The sequence below is a fragment of the Pantherophis guttatus genome, chromosome 4 (assembly GCF_059756535.1).
Source record: "Pantherophis guttatus breed Tessera chromosome 4, ASM5975653v1, whole genome shotgun sequence".
Taxonomy (NCBI): domain Eukaryota; kingdom Metazoa; phylum Chordata; class Lepidosauria; order Squamata; family Colubridae; genus Pantherophis; species Pantherophis guttatus.
Window position 1 is genome coordinate 158,242,522 of NC_142066.1, and position 23,226 is coordinate 158,265,747.

A 23,226-nucleotide genomic window follows, 5' to 3' on the forward strand; every position below is an offset into this window, starting at 1 on the left:
TCCCATTATAGATACATAGAGAAAAGTCACATTTACATACAATTCAAAAAGGAAACAAAAAGGCTAACACATCCCTTCCAGTTACCAATACTTAAGAGAAGCAAGGATTAACCCCAGACAAATAATCAAGGAGAAAACAATCCTCTTCTAATCAAGGAACTACCAAGGGGAAAAAAAACACACACACACTTCCAATGACATTGCCCAGACAAGCAATTGTACATAAACAGAGACTAATCCCCCTTTCTTCTAGTATTGATGATGTTACCTAGCTGGGTTGTGAAATGTCCGGAAGAAAATTATCAAGCTCAGAGAGCATCAAGGACCTAACTATCCTTGTACTTATAACCATTGCTTCATTCCCCAGTCACATGATCTAAATTCACATGATGCACCTCACAACTATAGCAATTCGCTTAACACCGCGAGAATGAAGGGTACCAAACCAGGTGTGAATCCATTCAACCACTGCCTCACTTAGCCACCAATGTTGGTCGCAATGCAAGGACTGCCTGTTATTTACAGGTTATGCCTCCAGCACTTAATAATCTTGGCTTCTTTATCTTCTTGTCAGAATTTATGTCAGCTCAGAATGACTCTCTCTCTCTCTCCTTTCCGAAACCCGAGCTTCAACAGTCAACACTGACCGACGTCACTAACCTGGTTGAGGAGGGTGAGGCGGGGGCATCTGGTGATGCATCATGGGATAAGGGGGAGGCTGCTGGTGAGATGACAAGGTTGTCCCCAGAGGATTCATGCCCGGACCACTGGCGTGCTGGTGCGATTGTTGTGCGTTCTGGTTCTGTTGTTGCTGCTGCTGTTCTAATTGTTGCCGGGCTCGGAGTTCGGCATATTTCAGCTGCTCCATGTGGAAGTTTTGACGCTCGGTGAGCAGCTGCTGTCTTTGCTGCTCCAGCTAAGAAAAAAAGAAATTGAGATGGGGAAATAAAATCATATACCGATCGGCATAATATACTGATCAGCATCATATACCGATTGGCATCATAAACCAATTTGGTGGATCAAAGCCCATCATAAAAATAACTACAGCATGTTTTCCCCCAGTTCATAAACCTCCCCTGGCCATTGCTTCAAATTCACGGCCATAAATTATGTGTTGGTATATAGGTATTTGTCACCTGACGTCCACAATCGAAACCCAACATTTCCATCGCTGAGTGAGACAAGTTGTTAAAAGGTGAATTTTGCCCCATTTGATGGATTTTTCTGCGGGCTGTTGTTAAGTGAATCGCTGGGGTGGTTCAGTGAGGAACATGGTTGTTGAGTGAATCTGGCTTCCCCACTGACCTTGCTTGACAGAAGGTTGCAAAAGGGAATCATGTGTCCCCAGGACAATGCGACCGTCATAAATACGTGTCAGTTGCCAAGTGTCCAAATTTTGATGACTGGTTAGCCCTCATCTTACGACACAATCGAGCCCAAGGTTACCGTTGCTAAGCAAGACAGTTGTTAAAAGTGAAGTAAAGGTGTTAAAGTGGCCCTATTTGACGACATATTGGGCCACCGTTGTTAAGTGAATCCCTTGCATGGCTAAGCAAGGGACACAGTTGTTAAGTGAATCCAGCTTGCCCATTGAGTTTGCTGGTCAGAAGGTCGCAAAAGGGGATCATGTGACTCCAGGATAGTACGACCGTCATAAATACGATTCAGTCGCCAAGTGTCCGAATTTTGATTACAGGTAGTCCTCGACTTACGACCAGAATTGAGCCCAACGTTTCCATCATTAAGCAGGAGACTGGTGCACTGAGCTTTTGCCCCATTTTACAACCTTTCTGGTCACAGCTGTTAAGTGAATCACCGCAGTTGTTCAATCCGTAACATTAAGTCATTAAGTGAATCAGGCTTCCTCTGCTGATCTGCTTTTTTTCATTATTTTGTAAAAATTCAAAGTGATGGACGTAAATAATACTCCTTCTTCCTCCTGTTTTCTCTCCAACAACAACTCTGTGAGGTGGGCTGAGAGAGAAGGTCTGGCCCAAGGTCAGCCAACTGGCTTTCATGCCCTAAGGCAGGATTAGAACTCACCATCTTCTGGTGGTTGGCCCAAAGACACCCAGCCGGCTTTGATGCTTAAGGCAGGACTAGAATTCACCGTCTCCTGGTTTCTAAACTAACACTAGACCAAATTGAGCCACAAAACCAACACCTTTTACATTACACCAAGAAAGCAATTGTGCACAGCTTGTCCACTTCCTGATTTTCAAGCCGATGGTGATGAACGCTTTTTTTTTTTTTTTTTTTAAAAACCCACGTAATTAATTAATGTTTGCACCTAGCAAAGGCACCGGAGTGAGGGACCCACCGAAGAGAAGTGCAAAGGCATCAATGATTCCTTGGGATCCTGCCAACTTTCTCTCTTAATCTTAATGGAAGCACAGAGGGAGGGAAGAAAATTGTTTTTTAAAAAATCCAGATTTCCAACAGGTTCCTAAATTATTCTGGTCACGCCTCGGTTAAAAAAATAAAAAAAATAAAAAAATATATGACCGAATCGTCCGTCTCTGAAACGACGACCAATGGAATTTCTACACCTGTCAACTTCCAATTTGGATGGATGGTGGCCGAGGGAATCCTGTTCACACCTCCTATCCTGGGTGTGTTGTTTGCGCGCACGCGTGAACGAGCCATGCGAAGTATTCACAATGCGCGGCACCATGAAAAAACACGGGGAAATTAAAAGCAACTCACCCACGGTGGCTGTTGGCTCTGCAGTAATGCAGCCTGACACCTCTTTTGTGAGATTTTACACAACGCTGACTTAGATCTCTCTGGGCTAAAAGTGTTACCTCGAATCTATTATGTATAAAATTGGGGGGGAGAGAAAAAAGGCCGATTTGAGGTCGATTTGAACGGCCAAGAAGAATAAAAACCAACCTTTTTTGCAACGGGAAAGGTTTGTTTTGCAAGGAAAATTGAGGGTCCCCACCCCTTTCAGAAAGCTGGGAATCCATGCATGCCTATGCTGTGGGGCGAGAACAGCTGCAAGAGAGTAATTTTCTTGGAAGGGGGGGGGGGAAGAAAGAGAATCAATGGAGAAGCTGCCTTCGCCCCTAGCAACCATCCTTTCCTTATCTGCCAATCAGCAGAGAGCAGGAGGGGGAGATGGGGAGGGGAACACGGCTGCCACACAAAAGCTATTCCGGGGAAGTGGGGGGGGGGAGGAAATCAGGAAAACCCGGCGGATAAAGAGCAGAGAACGTGCTGGGGTACACGCGCCCTGATGCGGGGAGGGGGAACGTCCCCGTTTTATGGGGTTTGCCTTCAGGGAAAACGGGATCAAGGATCAGGAAGAGAACAATGATTAAACTTTCCAAGGAGGGGTCTGGAAAGGGGCAATAAGTAAACTTTGGGGGGGGGGTGTTGGGGGAGTCCTGAGTTATTATGGCAGGTCAGATGCCTGAGAGGAGAAGGCTGATTGAATTGAGTGTGGGGTATTGACAGTGGGCTGACCGGAGGCACTTCATGGATGGCCCATGCGGTGCCAGACTCCACGGATCGACCGTGGGGTGGCCAGAGGGGTTCCATGGATTGGCCAAGGGGAACCCAAAGGGATTGATGGTGGGGTGCCCAGTGGGACTCCATGGATTTACCGAGGGCTGCCTAGAAGAACTCAATTTTCCCACCATGGGGTATCCAGATGGACTTGGGATATTCATCGCTGGGTGCCCGGAGGGCCTGCACGAATTGACTCCGGGGTGCCCAGAGGAAGGGGCTATGGGGAGGGTCCGTGACATGGCCTTGGGACAGATTCCTTTGCTGGCCCCAACTGGGAAAAGAAGAAGCACATGAATGGGAGGAACATCGGTGTCTGTAGCAGGTTTTGGCAGAATTTGGAGGCGGTGTGAAAAGAGGCAGCGGCCTAGAATTCCTACGTAGTCACAAGCAAACTACATTAAGTTCAGCCTCCCTTGAATTCTGCTGACTCATATCTTCACTTCTACTACTGCATTTCCCCAAAAATACAACCTACCCCGAAAGTTCTGGCTTGATTTTTACACGTGCACCCAATATAAACCTTAATTAAGACCCCGCGTACTCTGGGGTGCAGGGGGCGGGGTGAGCTGCACAGGTAAAAATTAAGCTAGGGTGGGGATGGGGTGGTGGTGGAGTTGTGCTACTTATCAGGCCTCGCACATCCTGAAATCTGCCTTGCCTTGCTGGCCCCACTTCTGCGGCAGCTTGCCGCCACTTGTGCGTGTTGCTTCGGCCCATTTCGCTGTCGGAGGCCTTCTGGAAAGATCTCCGAGCTCTGTTGATGGCTGCAGAGGGCTTTCCGGAAGGCCTGTGATGGCGAAATGAGGCTGGGGGATGCCGTGCACGTCAATCCGGAGCCCATTTCTCAGCTGCAGAGGACCTTCCTGAAGGCTTCTGACAGTGAAACGGAGGCTGGGGGGCGACGCGCAGGAGCAGTGGCAGAAGAAGTGAGCCGGCAGTGCTGGGTGGGGCTGTTGGTGGTGCCGCTGCCGCAAGGTGAGTCAGCGGAAGACCCCCCCCTGAAAATAAGACCTGGTGCCTTTTTTTGTTGGCAAAAAAATAATAATTATAAGACCAGGTCTTATTTTAGGGCAAACACCAGTAGCAGGTTAGCTACTGTTAGCGGAGAAGATTCCCCACTGGGTAGGCTTTTTAGCAATCAATCACTTTAGTTGAAAGATTCCTGTGTAAAGACTTTTTGGCAATCAATCACTTTAATTGGGCCTGCATGTGTGCACCTGATTCTGGTCTCTGCCAGCTGGATAGCACCCTCCATTTGGAGGAGGGTCTTCCCAATTTCTCTGGAAGGGGACCAGCGTTCCCACCCCCACCCATTTTAGGGGTGGAACATAGGTCTCCGTTTTTCTGCCCAGCACACAGGCAAGTCACGCAATAAAATACCACCTGCCTGCCTGGGCAGATTGGGTTTAGCCCTGGGGGAGCCTCTCTCGATGTACCCTATTTTTGGGAGGGGTGGCTAAGGGGACCACTGCCAACAATGCTGCTGTGGCAGAGAAGGGGCAGACATGTGCAAAAGCCAATTGCTGAGAAGCCCGAAGAAGCAGTAGCAACTTTTTAATGACAGAACCGCTACAACGGATGTGTTAAATCAGTGGGCGTGACAAAGTCAGCGCCCATCTTAGAAATGGTGCCCTGGGGGCAATTTGGGGCTAGAAGTAGAATCTTTTTTTCTGTAGGATTTTATTATTTTGGGGATCAAACTCAGAACCATAAATGTGAGGTAAAATAAACCAACAAATGAACAAATAAATAAGATGACAGCCATCAGTGTGCGTTGAAGTCAATAAAATAAAGAAAATTTGAAATTAGGGGGAGAAACAGGAGGAGGGGGAAGGTTCAGCAGCCTTTGGCTTATAAACATTCATTTAGTGACCGTTTGAAGTTACAACGACACTGAAAAAAGTGACCTAGGACCATTTCTCACACATATTCTTTTAACGACCCCATAATCCCTTGTGGGGTGGAGTCTGGACAACTGAATGGAGCAGAGGGTTTACTGGCTGGATGCCCTTTTTGTCGCCAATGCGGAGTTATATTCAGCAGATACATTCTTATCGTGCTCAGAGAGAAAATATCTGCCTCTGCCTAGGATTGAACTCAGAGCCTCCTGATCATGAGGCGAGAGGTCCACCTCTAGGCCACAGCACCAGTTGTTTCTCGCACAATGTTCGTTGCAAAATCTCCACAATCTCATGAGTAAAATTCAGAGGACTGGCAATTCGCTTATATTTATGTCTCAGGGTCAAGTGATTTTGCGACCTTCTGAAGGGAAGCCAGATTCACTATACAACCGTATTACTAACAACTTGCTGCAAGAACGGTCTTGAAATGGGCTAGACCTCACTAGACCACTGTCTCATTTAGCAACACAAATTTGGGGCTCAATTGTGGTCGTAAATTGAGGTGTCCCTGTATATCGGGGACGTTTACCACCCAGTTATTTATAAAAAGGATAAGGCTAGATATAAATGAATCAACAGTAGAGAAAGTAAATCTGGAGAAACTTTGAGCTGGCAGACAACTGGTTCCAAGATACAAGTGAACGGAACCGGGTTTTAATCTTACCGCTTCTTTCTCTCGATCCATGATGGTTTCCAGCTCTTCAAAATGACGAAGTTTGATCTCCAGTTTCTTCATCTGTGTTTCCACCAGGAGAGCCACCAGAGATTTGATCTTCCGTTCCTCGACGGCGGCCAGATGCTAAGGAAGAACAGAACCCAGTTTACCCAGAGGCCAAACCACCAATGTGGGGTTTTTGTAGCTGTGGATAGGTATTTTATCTCCGGTTTTTTAAAACAGTTATTTATTTTTTTGTTTTGCATTATCGGATAAGCATCTCTGTTGGGAGATGCAATTCTAGCGGAATTTGCAATTCTAGCGGAATTTGCTTTCAATGAGATGGAGATAACCTTGTCGAGGTTACCATATGGTGCCTGAATTTTGAGGTGATCAACAGCACAGCTGCAGGATCTGCCTGGCAACCATTTAAGGCTGAGATTTTTTTCCCCCCAAGGTAAATGAAGGCATCGTTATGCCGTTCCTTGTCACTAAGATGAAGTAATCATCTCAAAGCGGCTTAATAACTAAATCTCAAAACTCCATTAGCAGCTTTAAAGATGATGTTTGCGACCACAAAGATTTCCAACAGGGAAATTATTTCATTTATTCGAATGATTCAGAAAACGGGATTTTGGAAGGTGAGGTGTCTGGAGAAGACTGGGCAGGATGGTTTTCCCAACCAGGGTAAGATTAGGAAGGATGTAGAGCTGGAGTGATAGGTTTATGGGGGTTTATTGGATGAAACCAGGATCGGCTTGGATCTCAGATATAAAAGCGAAGGGTGCAAGAGGAATTAACATAGGAAACTCTCCACTTACAACGGCTCATTTAGCGACTGTTCAAAGTTAGAACAGCATTGAAAAAAGCATCTCCATGATCAGGTGATCAGAATTCAGACACTTGGCAACCTGTCTTGTATTTATGACCGTTGCAGTGTCCCGTGGTCACATGATCCCCTTTTACGATTCTTCTGACAATGGGGGAGGAGCCAGGTTTACTTAACGATTGTGTTGCTAACTTAACAACTGCTATGATTCACTTAACCGTAGCAAGGAAGGTTGTAAACTGGGACAAAACCAGGGGTGAAATGCTCCCGGTTCGGACCGGATCGCCCGATCCGGTAGCGATGGTGGCGGGTGGTTCGGAGAACCGGTAGCAAAAATCCCTGCCCCCCCCCATGCCCATCTGAGCCGCGCGATCATCAGAAGCTGTATTTTTTAACTTTTAAAAGCATTTTTTCTACAACCTCTTCCGACGACAAAATGCTTTTAAAAGTAAAAAAAGAAAAAAAAGCCTCTGATGATCGCGCGGCTCAGCTGGTATCGTCAGAGGCTTTTCAAAGCATTTTTTCCTGCAGCCTCTTCAGCCGAAGAGATTGTAGAAAAAATGCTTTGAAAAGTCTCTGACTATCCCAGCTGAGTTCCCTGATCGGCAGAGGCTTTTCAAAGCATTAGAAAAAATGCTTTGAAAAGTTAAAAAAAAAAAGTTGGCCACGCCCACCCACTCACATTACCCACCCCCACCCCCAACAAGCCACGCCCACAGAACCGGTAGTAACAAATTTTTACATTTCACCCTTGGACAAAACTCATTTAAAAAATGTCTCGCTTAGCAACAGAAATGTGGGTCTGAATTATGGCCGTAAATTGAGGATTAGCAGCATTTTCAGAGAAAGCAAATAGGAGGGGGATTGTTAAAAGACTTTCTGTTTTAGGTCGTAAAGATCCAGATTCTTCCTTCATGGGTTCTCAGTTTGCCTGTTGTGAGCAAGGCACATAAAACGGCTGCCTGAGGGCCTCCGTCGCTCTCTCTTTAGCAGCGTTTTGTCTCCACAACGCAGTGAAACGGGGGGCTGGGACACGTTTTGTCCATTTTTACTCCTATCTGCATTATGGTTGGTCCTCGACTTACGACCATTCACTTAGTGACTGCAGTTAGAATGGCCCTGAAAAAAAGCGACTTGTGATGTTTTTCACACTTACAACCATTGCAGCATCTCTGTGATCAGGTGATCAAAATTCAAATGCTTGGCACCTGACTCATATTTATGAGGCCTGCAGGGTCTGTCGGATGTCACGTGATTTCCCTTTGGCGACCTTCTGACAAGTAAAGTCAAAGGGGAACCGTCGTTAAGTGAATTTTGTCCCATTTTATTAACTTTATTGCGCCGGTTGCTAAGTGAATCACTGTGCTTACTAGAATTCAAGAACCATGTAACAACTGTGTGACTAGCCTAGTACACGCCGTGATTCACTTAACAATCGGGGCAACATAGTTGGTAAAATGGGACAAAATTCACTGAACAACTGTCTTGCTTAGGAAGAGAAATCTGGGGCTCATTTGTGGTTGTAAGTTGAGGACTACTGTATGGGAAAGCCAGTTTTTGGAAGCTGTTTTGCCCACGATGCAAATAACCGAAGGAAATTTAGCTCGGACACACTCAGTGGCGCTTTAATAAAAGCACCTTACATGAGTGTGTCCTTCGCTTCAGTCTTTGCTTTGATTTTTGTGCCGAAGAGAGGAACGGGGCCTGGACCTTTGGTGTAAAATGATGCTCTGGGACAAGGGCAACGGTGGGCGCCATTCCTAGGAGCAGAGCCTGAGGGGAAAGGAGCATGGGTATCCTTGGCAAAAGGATCTTCTGCTCATTAGCTCAGAAATGGCAGGAAAAGGAAGAATTGTCGGCATGCATTCAACCCAGGAAAAAAAGGAAGTTTCTCCTTCCATTTCTTGCAAGGGTTACACAATGAGCTCTTTTCAGATCCACAACCCACCCCCTCCCAGTAAATTGGAGCTGGAATGCGTTAGCCTCCCTACACACACACACACACAGAAACCGTCAGCAGAGCCGCGAGGTAAAGAAAAGCTCAGCTCCTTTCAATAATGCCGAAAGAAATCAATGCGTCAAGGCCGCACGGAGCAGCTGCCAAACTTTCCAGAGGGGTTCTGTCAGCCGGCCGACAATAGCGCACACACATTCCCCTTCGTGCAGCTGAAGCCGAAGCGCACAAACGGGGCATTGGAAAGCGTGAAGAAACAGGAAGAGGACCAAAAAAAACACACCAGCAACACAACAAGTACAATCCCGGCACATCACGACACAAAGCAGCGGAAATGCAGAAGCTGCGGAGGTCTTCTCCGTGACAAACCTTGGCTTTGGTGGCGGCTGAAGCCAGTGCGGCAGCTGCGGCCGTGGCGACGTTCCCTTCGGAGAGTTCGTGCTCGGCACGCCGCTTCCCGCCACTGCCTTCCTTCTCTTTGCCGACGTCGAAGTTCTCCTTGTTGTCATCTGCGTCCTTATCGTCTGAACAAAGGAACCCGGGTTAGCTTAAGGTCACCACCGATTCCCACGGCGGTCTTTACTTCCCAGCCTGAGATTTTAGCTTCGGCCGAAGAAAACCAGTCCCGTCCCAGTATGGCCAGCAAGAGCTCTGTTCCGCCTGCACTGCTGTGGATCTCTAGCGAACCTCTCTTTACAGGTAGTCCTTGAGTTACAACAGTTCATTTAGTGACCATTTGAAGTTACAATGGCATTGAAAAAAGGGACTTAGGACCGTCTTTCATACTGATGACGGTTGCAGGTTCCCATGGTCACGTGATCAAAACTTGGGCACTTGGCAACTGGCTCGTACTTACGATGGTTGCAGTGTTTCCGGGTTATGTGACCCCCTTTTGCAACCTTCTGATTAAAACAGTCAATGGGAGAGCCAGATTCACTTAACAACCATGTTACTAACCGAACTGCAGCCATTCAATTTGCCAATTGTAGCAGGAAAAGTCGTAAAATTTGGGGGCAAAATTCATTTAACAACTGTTTTGCTCAGCAATGGAAATTTTGGGCTCAGTTGTGGTCGTAAGTCAAGGACAGCCTGTATCTCACTTCTTTTCCACGACCCCAATCAAGTCACAAATTTTCTGTCGCTAAGCGAGACATTGCTAAGTGAGATTTCCCCCCCTCTATTTTACGATCTTTCCTGCCAGCGTCGTCAAGCGAACCACGGTAGTTGTTAAGTTAGTAGCACGGTTGTTAAGCGGGTATGGCTTCCCCATCAACTTTGCTCATCGGATGGCTGACATGGCAACCATCGTAAATGTGAGTCAGTTGCCAACTGCCTGAATTTTGATCACGCAACCACGGGGATGCTAAAGTAGTCACTGAGTGTGAAAAACGATCAGAAGTCACACCTTTTTTTAAAGCGATGTTGTAACTTCGGTCACTAAATGAACTGTTGTAAGTGAAGGGCAGGTTACCCCAAAATCTTCCTGGCTTCGCCTGTTCGTTCTTTCAGATCCAGGCTGTACCGACGGCTTAGCCATAAACAAAATAATACCTTCCCTCCCCCACTCTTAATGTTTCAGCCTGGACCCCACCCCCCACCGACCCCTTAGCTGAGTATTAGCTGAGTATTAATGACCCAGCATATAGGATGACGGGAGATGAAAAGCGTCTGTAAGTGAAGCATGCAAGGTTTCCAAATCAAGATTTACTGCCCAGCGCCAAGAGGCTCGTGAAATAAGGCAGGAAATTTATGGCCGTATTCTGTGTTACGAAGGGGGGGGGGGGGGAAGAACTATGTCTGCTCCAGCCAAATTTATGGGGCGTCGCTGGAACAATAGAGAAGACCTGCATGGCCTCTGTGTGTCTGTGTGTGTGTGAGACACAGCGCACCCCCCACTTTCTACCTTGCTTCGAATCTTGAGACACATCACTATCTTGTTCCTTTTCGGCAATTCTCTCATCGTCTCCTTCTGGTAACTTGTTTGTGTCTATTTCATTCTCTCCTTTGCTTTCAACCTAGGACAGTTGAGAAGAGAGAAAGAAGGGATGATTAAATTCAAATTTTAAAAGAAAGAAAGAAAGAAAGAAAAGAAAAAAGGCTTAAGAGAATCACGGGCTACAAGTTGTCACATGGCAGCTGAGTTTCAGCGGAAGGGAAAATAAAAAAAGAACTTAAAGCTCTGATATCCTGATAGGACTACTTTAGGACCTGGCCAGAGGGACTTTAGAAGGACAGAGTTGGAAGGGACTGTGGAAGGTTTTCTAGTCCAACCCCCTGCTGCTCAAGCAGGAGACCCTAGACCATTTCAGACAAATGGTTGCCCAATCTCTTCTTTTGTGATGGAGCACCCAGAACTTTGAAAAGCAAAATGTTCCCTTCCTTTTTAGTCTACTCCATGGAAAACAATATTTGTGTTTCCTTCTGTTTAACAGCGGGTGTGAAGAATATACAACAACAGGGGTGTTACTTAAGCAGAAAACAATATGATTTCTTAAGAATATTAGTATTAAATTTTTGGCGGGAGGAGGTTTCCCTGGTGCTCTGTGACTTGTATGTTTTCTTGCAGATGTTTCATGACACAACTAGGTAAGATCATCAGTTCCAGAAGTTAATCCCCACTGCCTTGTTGACTCTTCCCATCCTGCTTACAATCTTTTTGGACTGTTGCCTTCTGGCAATTAAAACTGGGACCACACATCTTCTGAATAGTTTTTATCCCAGAGCTATAATTACACTCAACCATGAACTAAAGGGCCACCATCAGTGAGCTGTTGGACAGCATTACTTGGTCTGTTGTGTGGATGTTTGGGTGGTTTAGAAGTGGGGACTTTGTGATGGGTGGGTGGGGAATGTTTGGGGATTGTTATGTGTGTAGGTCTTAAGACTACAAACAGTAGTCTTAACATTTTGGGTGTTAAGTGAATTTCGTTGTATGGGTATACTGTGTATACAGTACAATGACAATAAAGTTATTATTTTACTTATAGCACTGATGATATTACCTAATTGGGTTGTGAAATGTTTCAGGAAAACAGCCAATATCAGAGAGCACCAAGGACCCCATAGTCCTTTTCTTCTTCTTTTTCCTCCTCCTCTACTTCCCTCCTTCCTCGTTTTCTCTTTTCCCTCCTCCTCCTCTATACAAAGCCTACTCCCTTCTAGCACTGATGATGTTCCCTACTTGGGTTATGAAACATCTGCAACAAAATTACCAAGTTCGGAGAGCAACAAGGACCCCATATAGTCCTTTTCTTCCTCCTCCTCCTCGTCTACTTTCTCATCTGCTACCTCCTCCTTTCTCCTCCTCTACACAAACCCCTCTCCCTTATATCACGGATGATGTTCCCAAGCTGTGTCATAAAACGGCTGTAAGAAAACAACAAAGCTCGGAGAGCACCAAGGACCGTTACAGAAAGAGAAACACAGATAAGCAGGGATTAACACCAGACAAAGAACTGAGCAGAAAGTAATACTAGTAATACAAGGGTGGGTTGGGGAAACCACACACCAACCAACCCTGCCTAGGCAAGGAATTGTATATAAACAGAGACTAATTCCCCCCTCCCTTTTAGCACTGATGTGGTTCCCTAGTTGGGTCATGAAATGTATGCAAGAAAACAGCCAAGCTCAGTGAGCACCAAGGACCCCACAATCCTCCTGCTCTTCCTCCTCCCCTTCCCCCCCCAACTCCTCTCTCTTCTAGCACTGATGATGTTCTCTAGTTGGGTGTTGAAATATCTCCAAAAAACCACCCAGTTCAGAGAGCATCAAGGACCCCACAATCCTCCTCCTCCTCCTTTTCCTCCTCCTCTTCTCTACAAACCCCCTCCCCTTCTAGCCTGATGATGTTTTGTACTTGCGTCATGAAACGTCTGCAAGAAAATCACCCAGTTCAGAGACCACTTCAACCCCGAGCCTCAAAGTATCACCGAATTCTAATAATTCAAATTCACTCAATCTGGAAGGAGAATCAACAAGAACAACAACAAAAGGGGATTTGATTGTGCCAGACCTTAACTTTGTCTGTTTGTGCGCCGTCCGTGTCTGTCTCCATCTTGTCCTCTTGAGCTCCATCTAAAAGACAGAAGATCGACCCTGAACAGCAAGAAGATCAGAAAGATCTCAAGAAGATCACCCTGGATGGACGCTGGGCTGCGGGTGCCAATGAATCAAGGATGCAGAGTGGATCAGTGGAGCTAGTCCTCAAGTTGCAACCAGAATTGAGCCCAAAACTTAGGTCGAAGAACGAAACACTGGTTAAGGGAGTTTATGACTTTTCTTTCCACGCTCGTTAAGTGTGGAAGTAAGTTGCAAGATGGTCCTTAAAATGAATCTGGATTTCCCATTGATGTTGCTCATCGGAAGGTTGCAAAGACAGATCACGTGACCTCAGGACGCTGCAACCATCATAAATGTGAATTTGGATCATGTGACCATGGGGATGCTGCAACGGTCGTTAAGTGCGAAAAACAGTCCTAAGTCCCTTTTTTTAGTGCCGTTGTAACTTTGGTCACTAAGTGAACTGCTGTAAGTTGAGGACTATGTGTGATTTTATGAAGGAAAACAAGATTTGGCACTCTGGCAACGCAAAGCCACGACGAAGAGAAAACAGAATCCTTCTTTAATGCTGGTAGCCCTCAATTTACAACTATTGAGCCCAAAATTTCTGTCGTTAAGTGAGATGTTGAGTTTTGCCCCCTTTTGCGACCTTTCTCGTCACTGTTTTTAGCAAATCAATGCAGTTGTTCAGTTAGTAACCCAGTTGTTAAGTGAATCTGGCTTCCCCATTGACTTGGCTTGTCACACAAAGGGATCCCATGACCTTGGGGTACAATGGCGGTCATAAGTATGAAACAGTAGCTGAGCATGTGAAATTTAATCCTGTGACCATGGAGATTTCATTGCTGTCATCACTTCGATTGGGAAAATACAGATATTTTAATGATATCTGTATTTATATTTATAATTATTTTCCAGACTTGTCTGTCCAAAAGGCAGAATCCCCAGGTTAAAAAAACAGGGAGGAAAATAAAAAAGAGATTTAGCGAATTAAAGGCGTTTTGTTCACATTTATTCAACTGTCGTAAAATTATAACCGCCTCCACACGAGATTGTGAAATAAATTAATTAGATATATAAAACTCAAAATGAATTAACTGGGTATATAAAACTCTCTCGGTGATCAATGCGAACAACGATTAGCCGGTTGAGTCGGAACAGAAATGATGATACGGATGTAAAATCGGGATCTGGTCACAAAAGGTGCCGGGATCCTTTGTCTTCCTGGTAGTCCCTGACTTATGATGGTTCGTTTTGTGACTGTTCGCAGTTACAATGGCTGTGAAACAAGCGACTTAGGACCAGTTGTCACACTTACGACCGTAGTGGCATTCCCGTGGTCACGGGATCCAAAATTGGCAGGTGACTGATGGTTGCAGCATCCCAGGGTCACATGATCTGCTGACAACAACCGTGTGACTGACGTCCCAACTGCAGCAATTCACTTAACGATGGAGGTAAGGAAGGTCGTAAAACAGGGCAAGACTCACTTGAGATGCATCCCACTCAGCGGCAGAAATTTGGGGTTCAATGGTGAGCGTGAGTCGAGGACTAAAGGTCTATGTTCCTCTTCCTTAGATGCTTAATTGGGAATAGCATACAGTAGTCCTCAATTTACGACCACAAAAATTAGGTTACTAACTGAGACAGTTGTTAAGGGAGTTTTGCCCCACTTCCTGACCTTTCTTGACCCAGTTGTTCCCTTGCAGACATTTCATGACCCTCCTAGGTGACATCATCAGCGCTAGAAGGGACTGTATATAATCAAGAGAGCAAAATCCTTGCTCTTCAAGCACTGATCAGGTTACCTAGTTGGGTCATGAAACGTTTGCAAGAAGACAGTCTAGCTCACAGAGCAGCAAAGATCCTTCCTCCTCCTCTCCTCCCTTTCTCTTTCTTTCCTTCCTTCTTTGTTCCTTCTCTCCCTTCCTTTTCTGACGTTCTCTTTCAATCTCTTCCCTTCCTTTTCTCTTCCCTTTCTTTCCTCCTTTCCCTCCGTTTCCTTCCTTCCGTCTTCCCTCCGTCCTCTGCCTTTCTTTTTCCTTCCTTCCTTTTTCCTTCCTTTCTTACCTTTCCCTCCCCACTTTTTATCTGTCTTCCTTCTCTGCTTCTTTCCCTCCCCTCTATTTCTCTCTTTCGCTTTCTTTCCTTTCTTTCTCTCTCTTCTTTCTTTTTTTTCTTTCTCTCTCTCTCTTTCTTGGCTCCTGTGTTCCTTCCTTCTCCCCCTCCCCTCTCTTTTGTTTTTAAGTCTCGTTCAGACACAACCAGCATCTGGCCATCAATCCCCCTTCCCACCCCCACCCCCTAATCTCAAAAGTCTTAAATCTGGTTGTGGTCTCACGCAAAGACCCCCAAGGAAGTCGCAGGGCCAGAAGGGAGTTAGTTTTCAAGACTTCCCAAACCCACGAGGAGTTTTTCAAAATAGACAATGGCAATTGAAAGAGAGTTATCACCGTTTTTCAAACTTATAACCTTCAAAGCTTTTTAATCTGAGCCCGAGTTCAGCGCCCGCAACTACGCTTCCTGGTGCCACTTGAAAGCGCAAACCGGAGGGGTGTTGCTGTTGTTGTTATTTTGTCACAGCTCTCTCTTGAGGGACAATCTGTCCGTGCCTTTAGCTATATCAGGGAAGAGGCGACGTTTCGCCACTTGGTTGGCCACCCTGCTAAATTGGGTGCAAGCCCAACAACATGACGGGTGCCTCTCCCGAAGCGCAACCCCTGCTGACCGGATCGAGGCACTGTCAGGTTTTGCCCTAATTTAATGACTGTAGCTGTTAAATAGGGAATTGTCAAAGTTAATTTTCCTTTTTTTAAAAAAAAAAAAACCGGTATCAGCTCAGAGTTGAAAAAAAGGTGAGAGGATAATAAATCAATGGACAGTGTGTAGTGGTTTAGGTGCTGGCTTAGTAACCAGGAGAGTGGGAGTTGTAGTACAGATTGAAGCGTGAGAGCAGCCTGCGGTGATAGTGGGACGACTGGTGAATTCTAGTCTTCCCTTAGACAGGAATGCCGGCTGGGTGACTTTGGGCCAATCACCAGGAGTCGGGAATTCTAGTCCCGCTTTAGGCAGGAAAGCCAATTGAGTGACATTGGGCCAATCACCATGAGACGGTGAGTTCCGGTCCTGCCTTAGGCACGAAAGCCAGCTGGGTAATTTTGGGCCAGTCTCACTCTCTCAGCCCAAACCACCTCACAGGGTTGTTGTTATGGGGAAAATAGGAGCAGTAATGCATATTTGCCAACTTGCGTTACTTAACAAATAATAAAGACAGATCCCAAGAAATAAATGATGAAAACGGTTCTCCCTCACTCAGATAATTAAGGATTCCTACCCCGCATGCGTTACAGAATGTTTGCGCGACCTTGTTCAAATGTCAGCCAAGGTTATGGCTTAGAGCCCTGCACGCACCACCTGTGTGACAGCTGCCGGGCGCTTGCAAGCTAAGAGGTCTCCCGGGGCGTCGTAAAGCCACTGTCTTATGAGGTGTCACTTGGATCAGCCAGGCGCCGTGATGGAGAACATGACGTTTGGAGGAACTGATGTTGGTAGGGCTTCCTGCTTGAGCAGGGGGGCGGGCTAGATGACCTCCGGGGCCCCTTCCAACTCTGTCATTCTGCCCCATTTAACGACCTTTCTTGCCACAGCTGTCAAGTGAATCACTGCAGCTGTTAAGTTGGCTGAACATGGCTGTTCAGTCGATCTGCCTTCCCCGTTGATTTTGCTGGTCAGGTGGTCGCAAAAGAGGATCGGATGACCCAGGGATACTGCGACCGTCATAAATACGAGTCAGGTGCTAAGGATCTGAAATTTGATCACGTGACCACAGGGATAAGTGTGAAAAAAGGTCGTAAGTCACTATTTTCAGGGCCATTGTAACTTCAAATGGTCACTAAATGAACAGTCATAAATCGAGGACTACCCAGATTGCAAAGCACAAATTGTAAAAGGGGAGAAATTGCATCGACAGGTTTTGGATTTTTGTTTAGCGACTTTGAACAGTCACTAAATGAACGGTCGTACGTCAAGGACTACCCAAATTGTAGTAGGGGACAAACTGGGTCACGAGGGTTTCGCATTTCCTTTAGTGACTTCGAGCTGTTGCTAAACAAATGGTTGTTAAGCTGAGGACTACTTGGATTGCAACCCACGGATTGCAGAAGGGGGAGAAACAGCGTTGCGAGCTTTCCACCTTTCGTTTAGCAACTCCAAACCGTCGCTAAACGAACGGCCGTTAACTCGAAGGCTCAAACCATCCACGTTTGGGAAATGTACCCATTTTCTCCGGCTCGTCGGGGGCTGTTCCAGCGATGCAGCTACTCTCAAGCCCATAAGTGGGATCCACTTTCCCCGAAGCCCGGGCGGCTTCTTGGACCTTCCTGATGTGGGCCTCCACCAGCTCCAGAGGGACTTCTTCTCGGACGCGGGAAAATTCCTCTGCAGGACCCAAAAAAAAAAAAAAGTTGGAAACTCAGAATACAGAATTGTGGAATTTGGAAGGAACCTCGGCGGTCTTCAAATCCAACCCTGGAGATCCCTCTAACCATTTCGGAGAAAATGGGCTGTCCGATCTCTTCTTTAAAAAGCCTTTCCTGTCGTGGAGCGTCTGGACTACTGTGACCCATTGTTCGTGGGGCTATCCTTGGAGAGTATTCGGAAAGAGGCAATTGGGTATAAAAGGCAGCGGGGTGGATTGAGTGTGTACATGGGGTCCTTGGTGGTCTCTGAGCTGGGTTGTTTTCTGGTAGACATTTCATGACCAAATTAGGGAACGTCATCAGGACTAGAAGTTAGGAGGAGGAGGAGGAAGAAGAAAAGGACTGAGGGGTTTTTGGTGCTCTCTTGAGTTTGGTGGTTTTTTTAATGACGTTTCACGACCCAACTAGGGAACATCATTAGGGCGAGAAGAGAGGGAGGTTTGCTCTCTTCTTTATATACAGCCCCTTCTATCACTGATGTTACTTAAATTGGGTTATGAAACGTCTCCAAGAAAACCACCAAACCCAGAAAGCACCTAGGACCCCACCTCCATCCTCTCCTTCTCCTTCTCCACTTCCTCTTGGCACTGATGATGTTATCTAGTCGGGTCATGAAACGTCTGCTAAAAAACCCAGCAAAGAGAGAGAGCACCAAGGACCCACACAGTCATCCTCCTCCACTCTGTCAAACCCACTTCTTGCCCCATTGATGTAACCTAGTTGGGTCAGGAAATGTCTGCAAGAAAAGAGCAAGGCTCAGAGAGCATCAAGGACCCCACAGTCCGTCTGTCCGTCCATCCTTCCTTCCTTTCCTCCCTCCTTTTTTTCTTTCCCCTCCTCCTCCTCTTCTCAATTCCATTTCTTTCTAGCCCTGATGATGTTCCTTAGCTGGGTCATGAAACGTCTGCAAGGAAATCACCCAGCTCAGAGAGCACCAAGGACCCCCAGTTTTTCCTCCTCTTCCTTCGTCTATCCATATATCCATCATTTTTTATTTCCTCTCCTCCTTCTCCTCCATTCCTTTCTAGCTCTGATGAAGTTACCTAGTTGGGTCGCGAAATGTCTGCAAGGAAATCACCCAGCTCAGAGACGCCCCCAGTTCAACCCCAAGTGACCAATATTCTTTTCCTCTCGAGTTTTCCTAACTAGGGAACCTGGTTTGCCTCTAAGCCAAGATCAAACCGGGTCCATACAGCGGGGGAAGAATCATACCTAAAGCAGCTTTGGCGGCAGCCGAAGCCACCCGAGGATCCACCACCGAGGCCAGGAAAGCCACGGTGCTCATCACCGGATTGCCGGATTGGCTGAACGGGACGGGCTGGTAGGCCAAGGGTCCGAGGGAGGCATCCGAATTCTCCAGGTAAGGGTCTTCAATGGGAAGCCTGAGAAAATGGAGGATGCACTCGTCCTGGGTTCGACTCCCAACGTGCTCGGAGACTTTATTCCAATCGTCCTTGTACATCTCCAACGCCTGGCGGAGAAGAGAACAGAGCGGTTTTCAGGAGCAACACACACACACACACACACACACACACACACACACACACACACACACACAAATTACACACACCACAACCCCACCAATGTGTGCGCTTTCCTGCATGGGAGTTCGTCTTACAACTTCAATAAAGCCCGAAATTTCTACCACTAATTTGTCCAACGAGCTTGGCCCCTTTCCTTTTGAAGCGAAGTAAGTTAGTCACATTGCCGTTAAGTGAAGCAGGCTCCCCCCTTGAGTTTGCTGGTCGGGATCACGTGACCCCAGGACATGGCGACTGTCGTAAATGTGAGTCGGTTGCCAAGCGCCTGAATTTTGACTGCGTGACCGCGGGGATGCCGCAAAGGTCGTTAAGTGTAAAAAACAGGTCTAAGTCCCTTTTTTTAAAGGGACATTGTAACTTTGAATGGTCATTAACTGCTGTAAGTCAAGGACTAGCTGTACACACACACACCAGTATCCCATCAACACTCACATCTTCCTATATGGCTAGTCCTCGACTTATTACCTCAATTGAACCCAAAAGTTCTGTTGCTAAGTGAGTTTTGCCCCCTTTTATGACGTTTCTTGCCACTGTTGTTAAGTGAATTGTTGCAGTTCTTACGTTAGCAACACAGTTGTTAAGTGAATATGGCTTCGACACTGAGCCTGCTCGTCAGAAAGTCAAAAAAAGGGGGATCGCATGATCCCAGAGACACGGTGACTGTCGTAAATACGAGTCAGTTGACACGCATTTTGAATGTTGATCACGTTGACCACAGAGATGCCGCGATGGTCGTTAAGTGTGAAAAATGGTCCTAAGTCACTTTTTTTCAGTGCCACAATGTACCACGGTTATTATACGAACCGTTGTAAGTCAAGGACTGCCTGAGTGGGTGCTTTGTGGTGGATCAAGTCATTCAGATTGACTTGGACAGGATCAGAAATTGGGGAGTTGGTGTCTTCTAGTTCTGCCTTAGGATTCAAGCCAGCTGGGTGACTTTGGGCCAGCCACTCGTGCTCAGCCCTAGGAAGAAGGCAATGGCAAGCCTTGAAGAAAACTTCGGGGCCTTCTCCATGCATGAGGAAGAGGAGGAGGGAGGGAGGAAGGAAGGAGCAGGAGCCAGAGATAGAGGAGGAGGAAGAAGAGGGAGGAAAAGAGAGGGAGGCAATGGGAGATTGAGGAAGGTGGAAAAGGAGGAGGAGGAGGAGGAAGAGGAGGAGGAGAGGAAATAGAAAAAAAAAAGAGGAAGAAAAGGAGGAGGAGGAGACGAAGAAAAAGAGGAAGAGAAGGTGGAAAAGGAGGAGGGAGAGATGGAGAAGGAGGGGGGAGGAGGAGGGAGCAGCAACAGCAGCGTTTTTTGGAAGGAGCCAATGGGAAAGGACTACTCTGCTGTTGCCTTGGCAACAGGAAGATTGTCTCCATGTGGTTCCCCAAAGTTAAGCCTTGACTTGAGGATGCTTCTTCCTTCTTTCCTTCCTTGAATTCTGAGCCTTCCCCTCCTCTCACCCTGTCTCATCCTTCCCTCCCAGCCCTCTTTTCCTTCCTTCCTTCCTTCCCTTCCTTTCTCCCATCGCTCCCTCCCTTTTCCTTCCTTTCCCCCTTTTTTCTCCCTTGTTGCTTTCCTTTCTTTTTTCCACTGCTTCCTTTCTTTCCTTCTGGCTCTCTCTTCTCCCTCTCTCCTCTCTCCTTCCTTCCTTCCTTCCCTTTCTCATTTCTTCCACCACTCCCTCTTTTCCTTCCTTCCTTAGTTCCTTCCTTCCCTCCTTCTCCCTTTCTCCTTCCTTCCTTCTTCCCTTTTGCCTTCTTTCTCTCCTTCCCTTCCTTTCTTCCATCCTTCCCTCCCTTTTCCTTCCCCACTCTTTTCCTTCCTTTCTTCCCTTCTTCCTCCTTCTTCCCTTTTTCCTATTTCTCCTCCCTTCCCTTCTTCCTCCTCCCTCCCATTTTTCCTTCTTTCCTCCCTTCCTCTCTCCCATTTTTCTTTCCTTCCCTCCTCCCTCCCCTTCTTCCTCTTTCCCTTCTTTCTTCCTATTTCTCCTCCCTCTTTTCTTTCTTCTTCTTCCAGACAAACACACCACACCAAGACTAGTGAATCCCTGCAGTTCTTAAGTTAGTCACCTGGTCGTTAAGTGAATCAGGCTTCCCCAAGTGACTTTGCTGGTCGGAAGTTCGCAAAAGGGAACGATGTGACCCTGGGACACTGCGGCCGTCCTAAATATGAGTGTCTGAATTGTGATCATGTGACCGTGGGGATGTTACGACGGTCCTCAGTTTGAAAAACAATGGCATTGTTAACTTTGAACGGTCACTGAACGAACGGTTGCAAGTAGAGGACTGCCTGCAGTCACATCTCTTCTCGCCCAAATCCTAATGTTTGAGGTTTATAGGTTTTAATTTTACCTCGAGCAGAAGCAGAGTCTCTTGTTCCGTCCATTCTCGGCCAGCGTTGGCGCTTTTGCTCTGGAAGGAGAAAATAAATAAATAAATGAATAAATACATATATAAAAATTTGTATATATAATGTAATCTCTCTCTCCATCCTCTGTCCATCTATCTACCCTATCATCTATCAACTATGTCAGGGATCACCAACCTTTTGGACCTCAGACACCATTAAATTCACTTTTAAATCCCGCGGACCACTAATATGATCTGCCTAACGACCGGCTGGGTGGGCGTGGTCAGGTAATCATGTGACTGGGTGGGCATGGCCAACTTGATGTCACTCACCTCTACTCGCCCTTCCCCTCCCAGCCACTCCTTGCCTGCCTGGCTGGGCTCCTTAGGGCCCCAACAGGAAGCAGCTGTTGGAGCTAAGCAGCCACCATGAGAAAGAGTTGGCAAAACAGCTCAGTTCAAATTGGATCTGGCGGAGAAGGAGGCTCAGCAGAAGCACCTCACTGAGGACTAGGAGCATAGGCTTTCCAAGCAGAGCGAAGGCCTGCAGGAGTGCAAGGCCAGGTACCGGCGCCTGGAGGCTCAGCAGGCTGAGATGGTCAGCCAGTTCCATGCCATGAGGCAGTCCCACTGGAACGAGGCCCTCCGGCTCTTCTCCACCAGCGGCACTTCCCTCCAACCTTCGCTCAAAGCCCCCCACCAGGAGGCTGAAGCAGATCCCGAGTTGGAATTTCCCCCCCCCTCAACTCGCACAAAAAGACCCCAAAGGGGGAGACTCCCTGCAGCAATCCTGGCATGGGTGATTGCAAGGAGCTGGCGTGGCCAAGGTGGGACCGCTGCAGCCCATCCTCCAGCAGCAGAACAAGCTGCAAGGGAGCTCAGGGCCCGGTCGCGAGAAGCCCCATGCTCCTGGGAAGGAGGTCTCCGGTTCACTGGCCTCCCACTCAGGCATACTTTGGCAACTGGACTGTTTCTCTCCACCACCACCCCTTTCCTGTTTTGTCTGCTGGATCGATGCAGGGGGGCGTCAACCTAGCTTGACACTGGAGCGCTGGGTGCCCAGACCAGGCGCTTTCTCTCGGCCTCCTGCCCGTCTCTGCCTCTGCGATGCCTCCGGGTGGGAGACCCAAGAGAAAGCGCCTGGTCTGGGCACACAGCCTTTCAGGAACCTCTTTTGTGTTCCTTCTCTCATGGAGAAGCTTTGTGGTCCATCTGAGTGAAGGAAAAAGAAGACGGGAAGACTGACGGTAGCTTGCTGACGTCGGTGGGAAAGTCGGCACCATATTCCGGAGCTTTAGTCCCAGGACTGGCCCATTGCTCATCCTGGAGCAGCTCCTCCATCCGGGTGCACGGGCCTGTCGGGCAGCAGCCGGGCAGCTCGTGGTGGGGCTGTAGAGGGGGATACATGCAATGTTGCAAGTGGTGCAACGTGCAAGGAGTAGCGCAGCCCTCGCTGGTTGGAACGAGATAATGGTGCTGTTGCAACCGGGAGGGGGGCGCAGCACAGGTGGGCCAAAACAGGAGTGGCAATGACTGGAGCCTTAGTGTGCGGGAGCAAAGTGCCACTGGCCTTTGCACAGCAACAGCATTCCGCATTCATCACGGTACATTTGGTAGTGCCAAGGCAGCCTTTGCTTCCCGCCCAGTTGGGCTCGGAGTGATAAGCCGCATCGGGGAAACACTACAGTGGAGAGAAGTAGCCGGTGCGGGCTCCATCTGCGTGGCCAGTTAAGCGGGATCGGCATGGCCAATTCTTGCCCGCATCATTGATGGCCAGTATCGGGTCATTGCCACCGCCTGCACCAGGGTGGCAGGTGCTAGAAGGGCGCTGTCCTCGGCCGGCCGGCCCCTTCCCACCGCTTGATTTGGGTTAGACAGTGCCCGGCAGGCCCAGGTGATTTGGGGAGTTCGACAACCTGGGGATTTGGACGGCCTTTCCATGGCTGGGATGCCTGCACG

At 47.5% G+C, this 23,226-nt stretch overlaps 1 protein-coding gene across 2 annotated transcripts in view; it reads right to left on the minus strand.

Annotated features, from left to right (window-relative positions):
* The window catches only part of SMARCC1 (SWI/SNF related BAF chromatin remodeling complex subunit C1), a 72,516-nt gene that overhangs the window by 6,936 nt on the left and 42,354 nt on the right, over positions 1-23,226 (minus strand). The window contains exons 19-27 of one of the 2 annotated variants that reach the window (XM_087894278.1): positions 21,271-21,330; positions 18,605-18,863; positions 17,190-17,351; positions 12,868-12,929; positions 10,759-10,870; positions 9,225-9,379; positions 6,082-6,216; positions 2,710-2,814; positions 661-916 (exon numbers count right to left, since the gene is read on the minus strand). In XM_087894278.1, coding sequence (XP_087750404.1) covers positions 661-916; positions 2,710-2,814; positions 6,082-6,216; positions 9,225-9,379; positions 10,759-10,870; positions 12,868-12,929; positions 17,190-17,351; positions 18,605-18,863; positions 21,271-21,330 — 1,306 coding nt within the window. The remainder of the gene's footprint in view (positions 1-660; positions 917-2,709; positions 2,815-6,081; positions 6,217-9,224; positions 9,380-10,758; positions 10,871-12,867; positions 12,930-17,189; positions 17,352-18,604; positions 18,864-21,270; positions 21,331-23,226) is intronic. The other variant, XM_034430531.3, reaches the window with a different exon arrangement.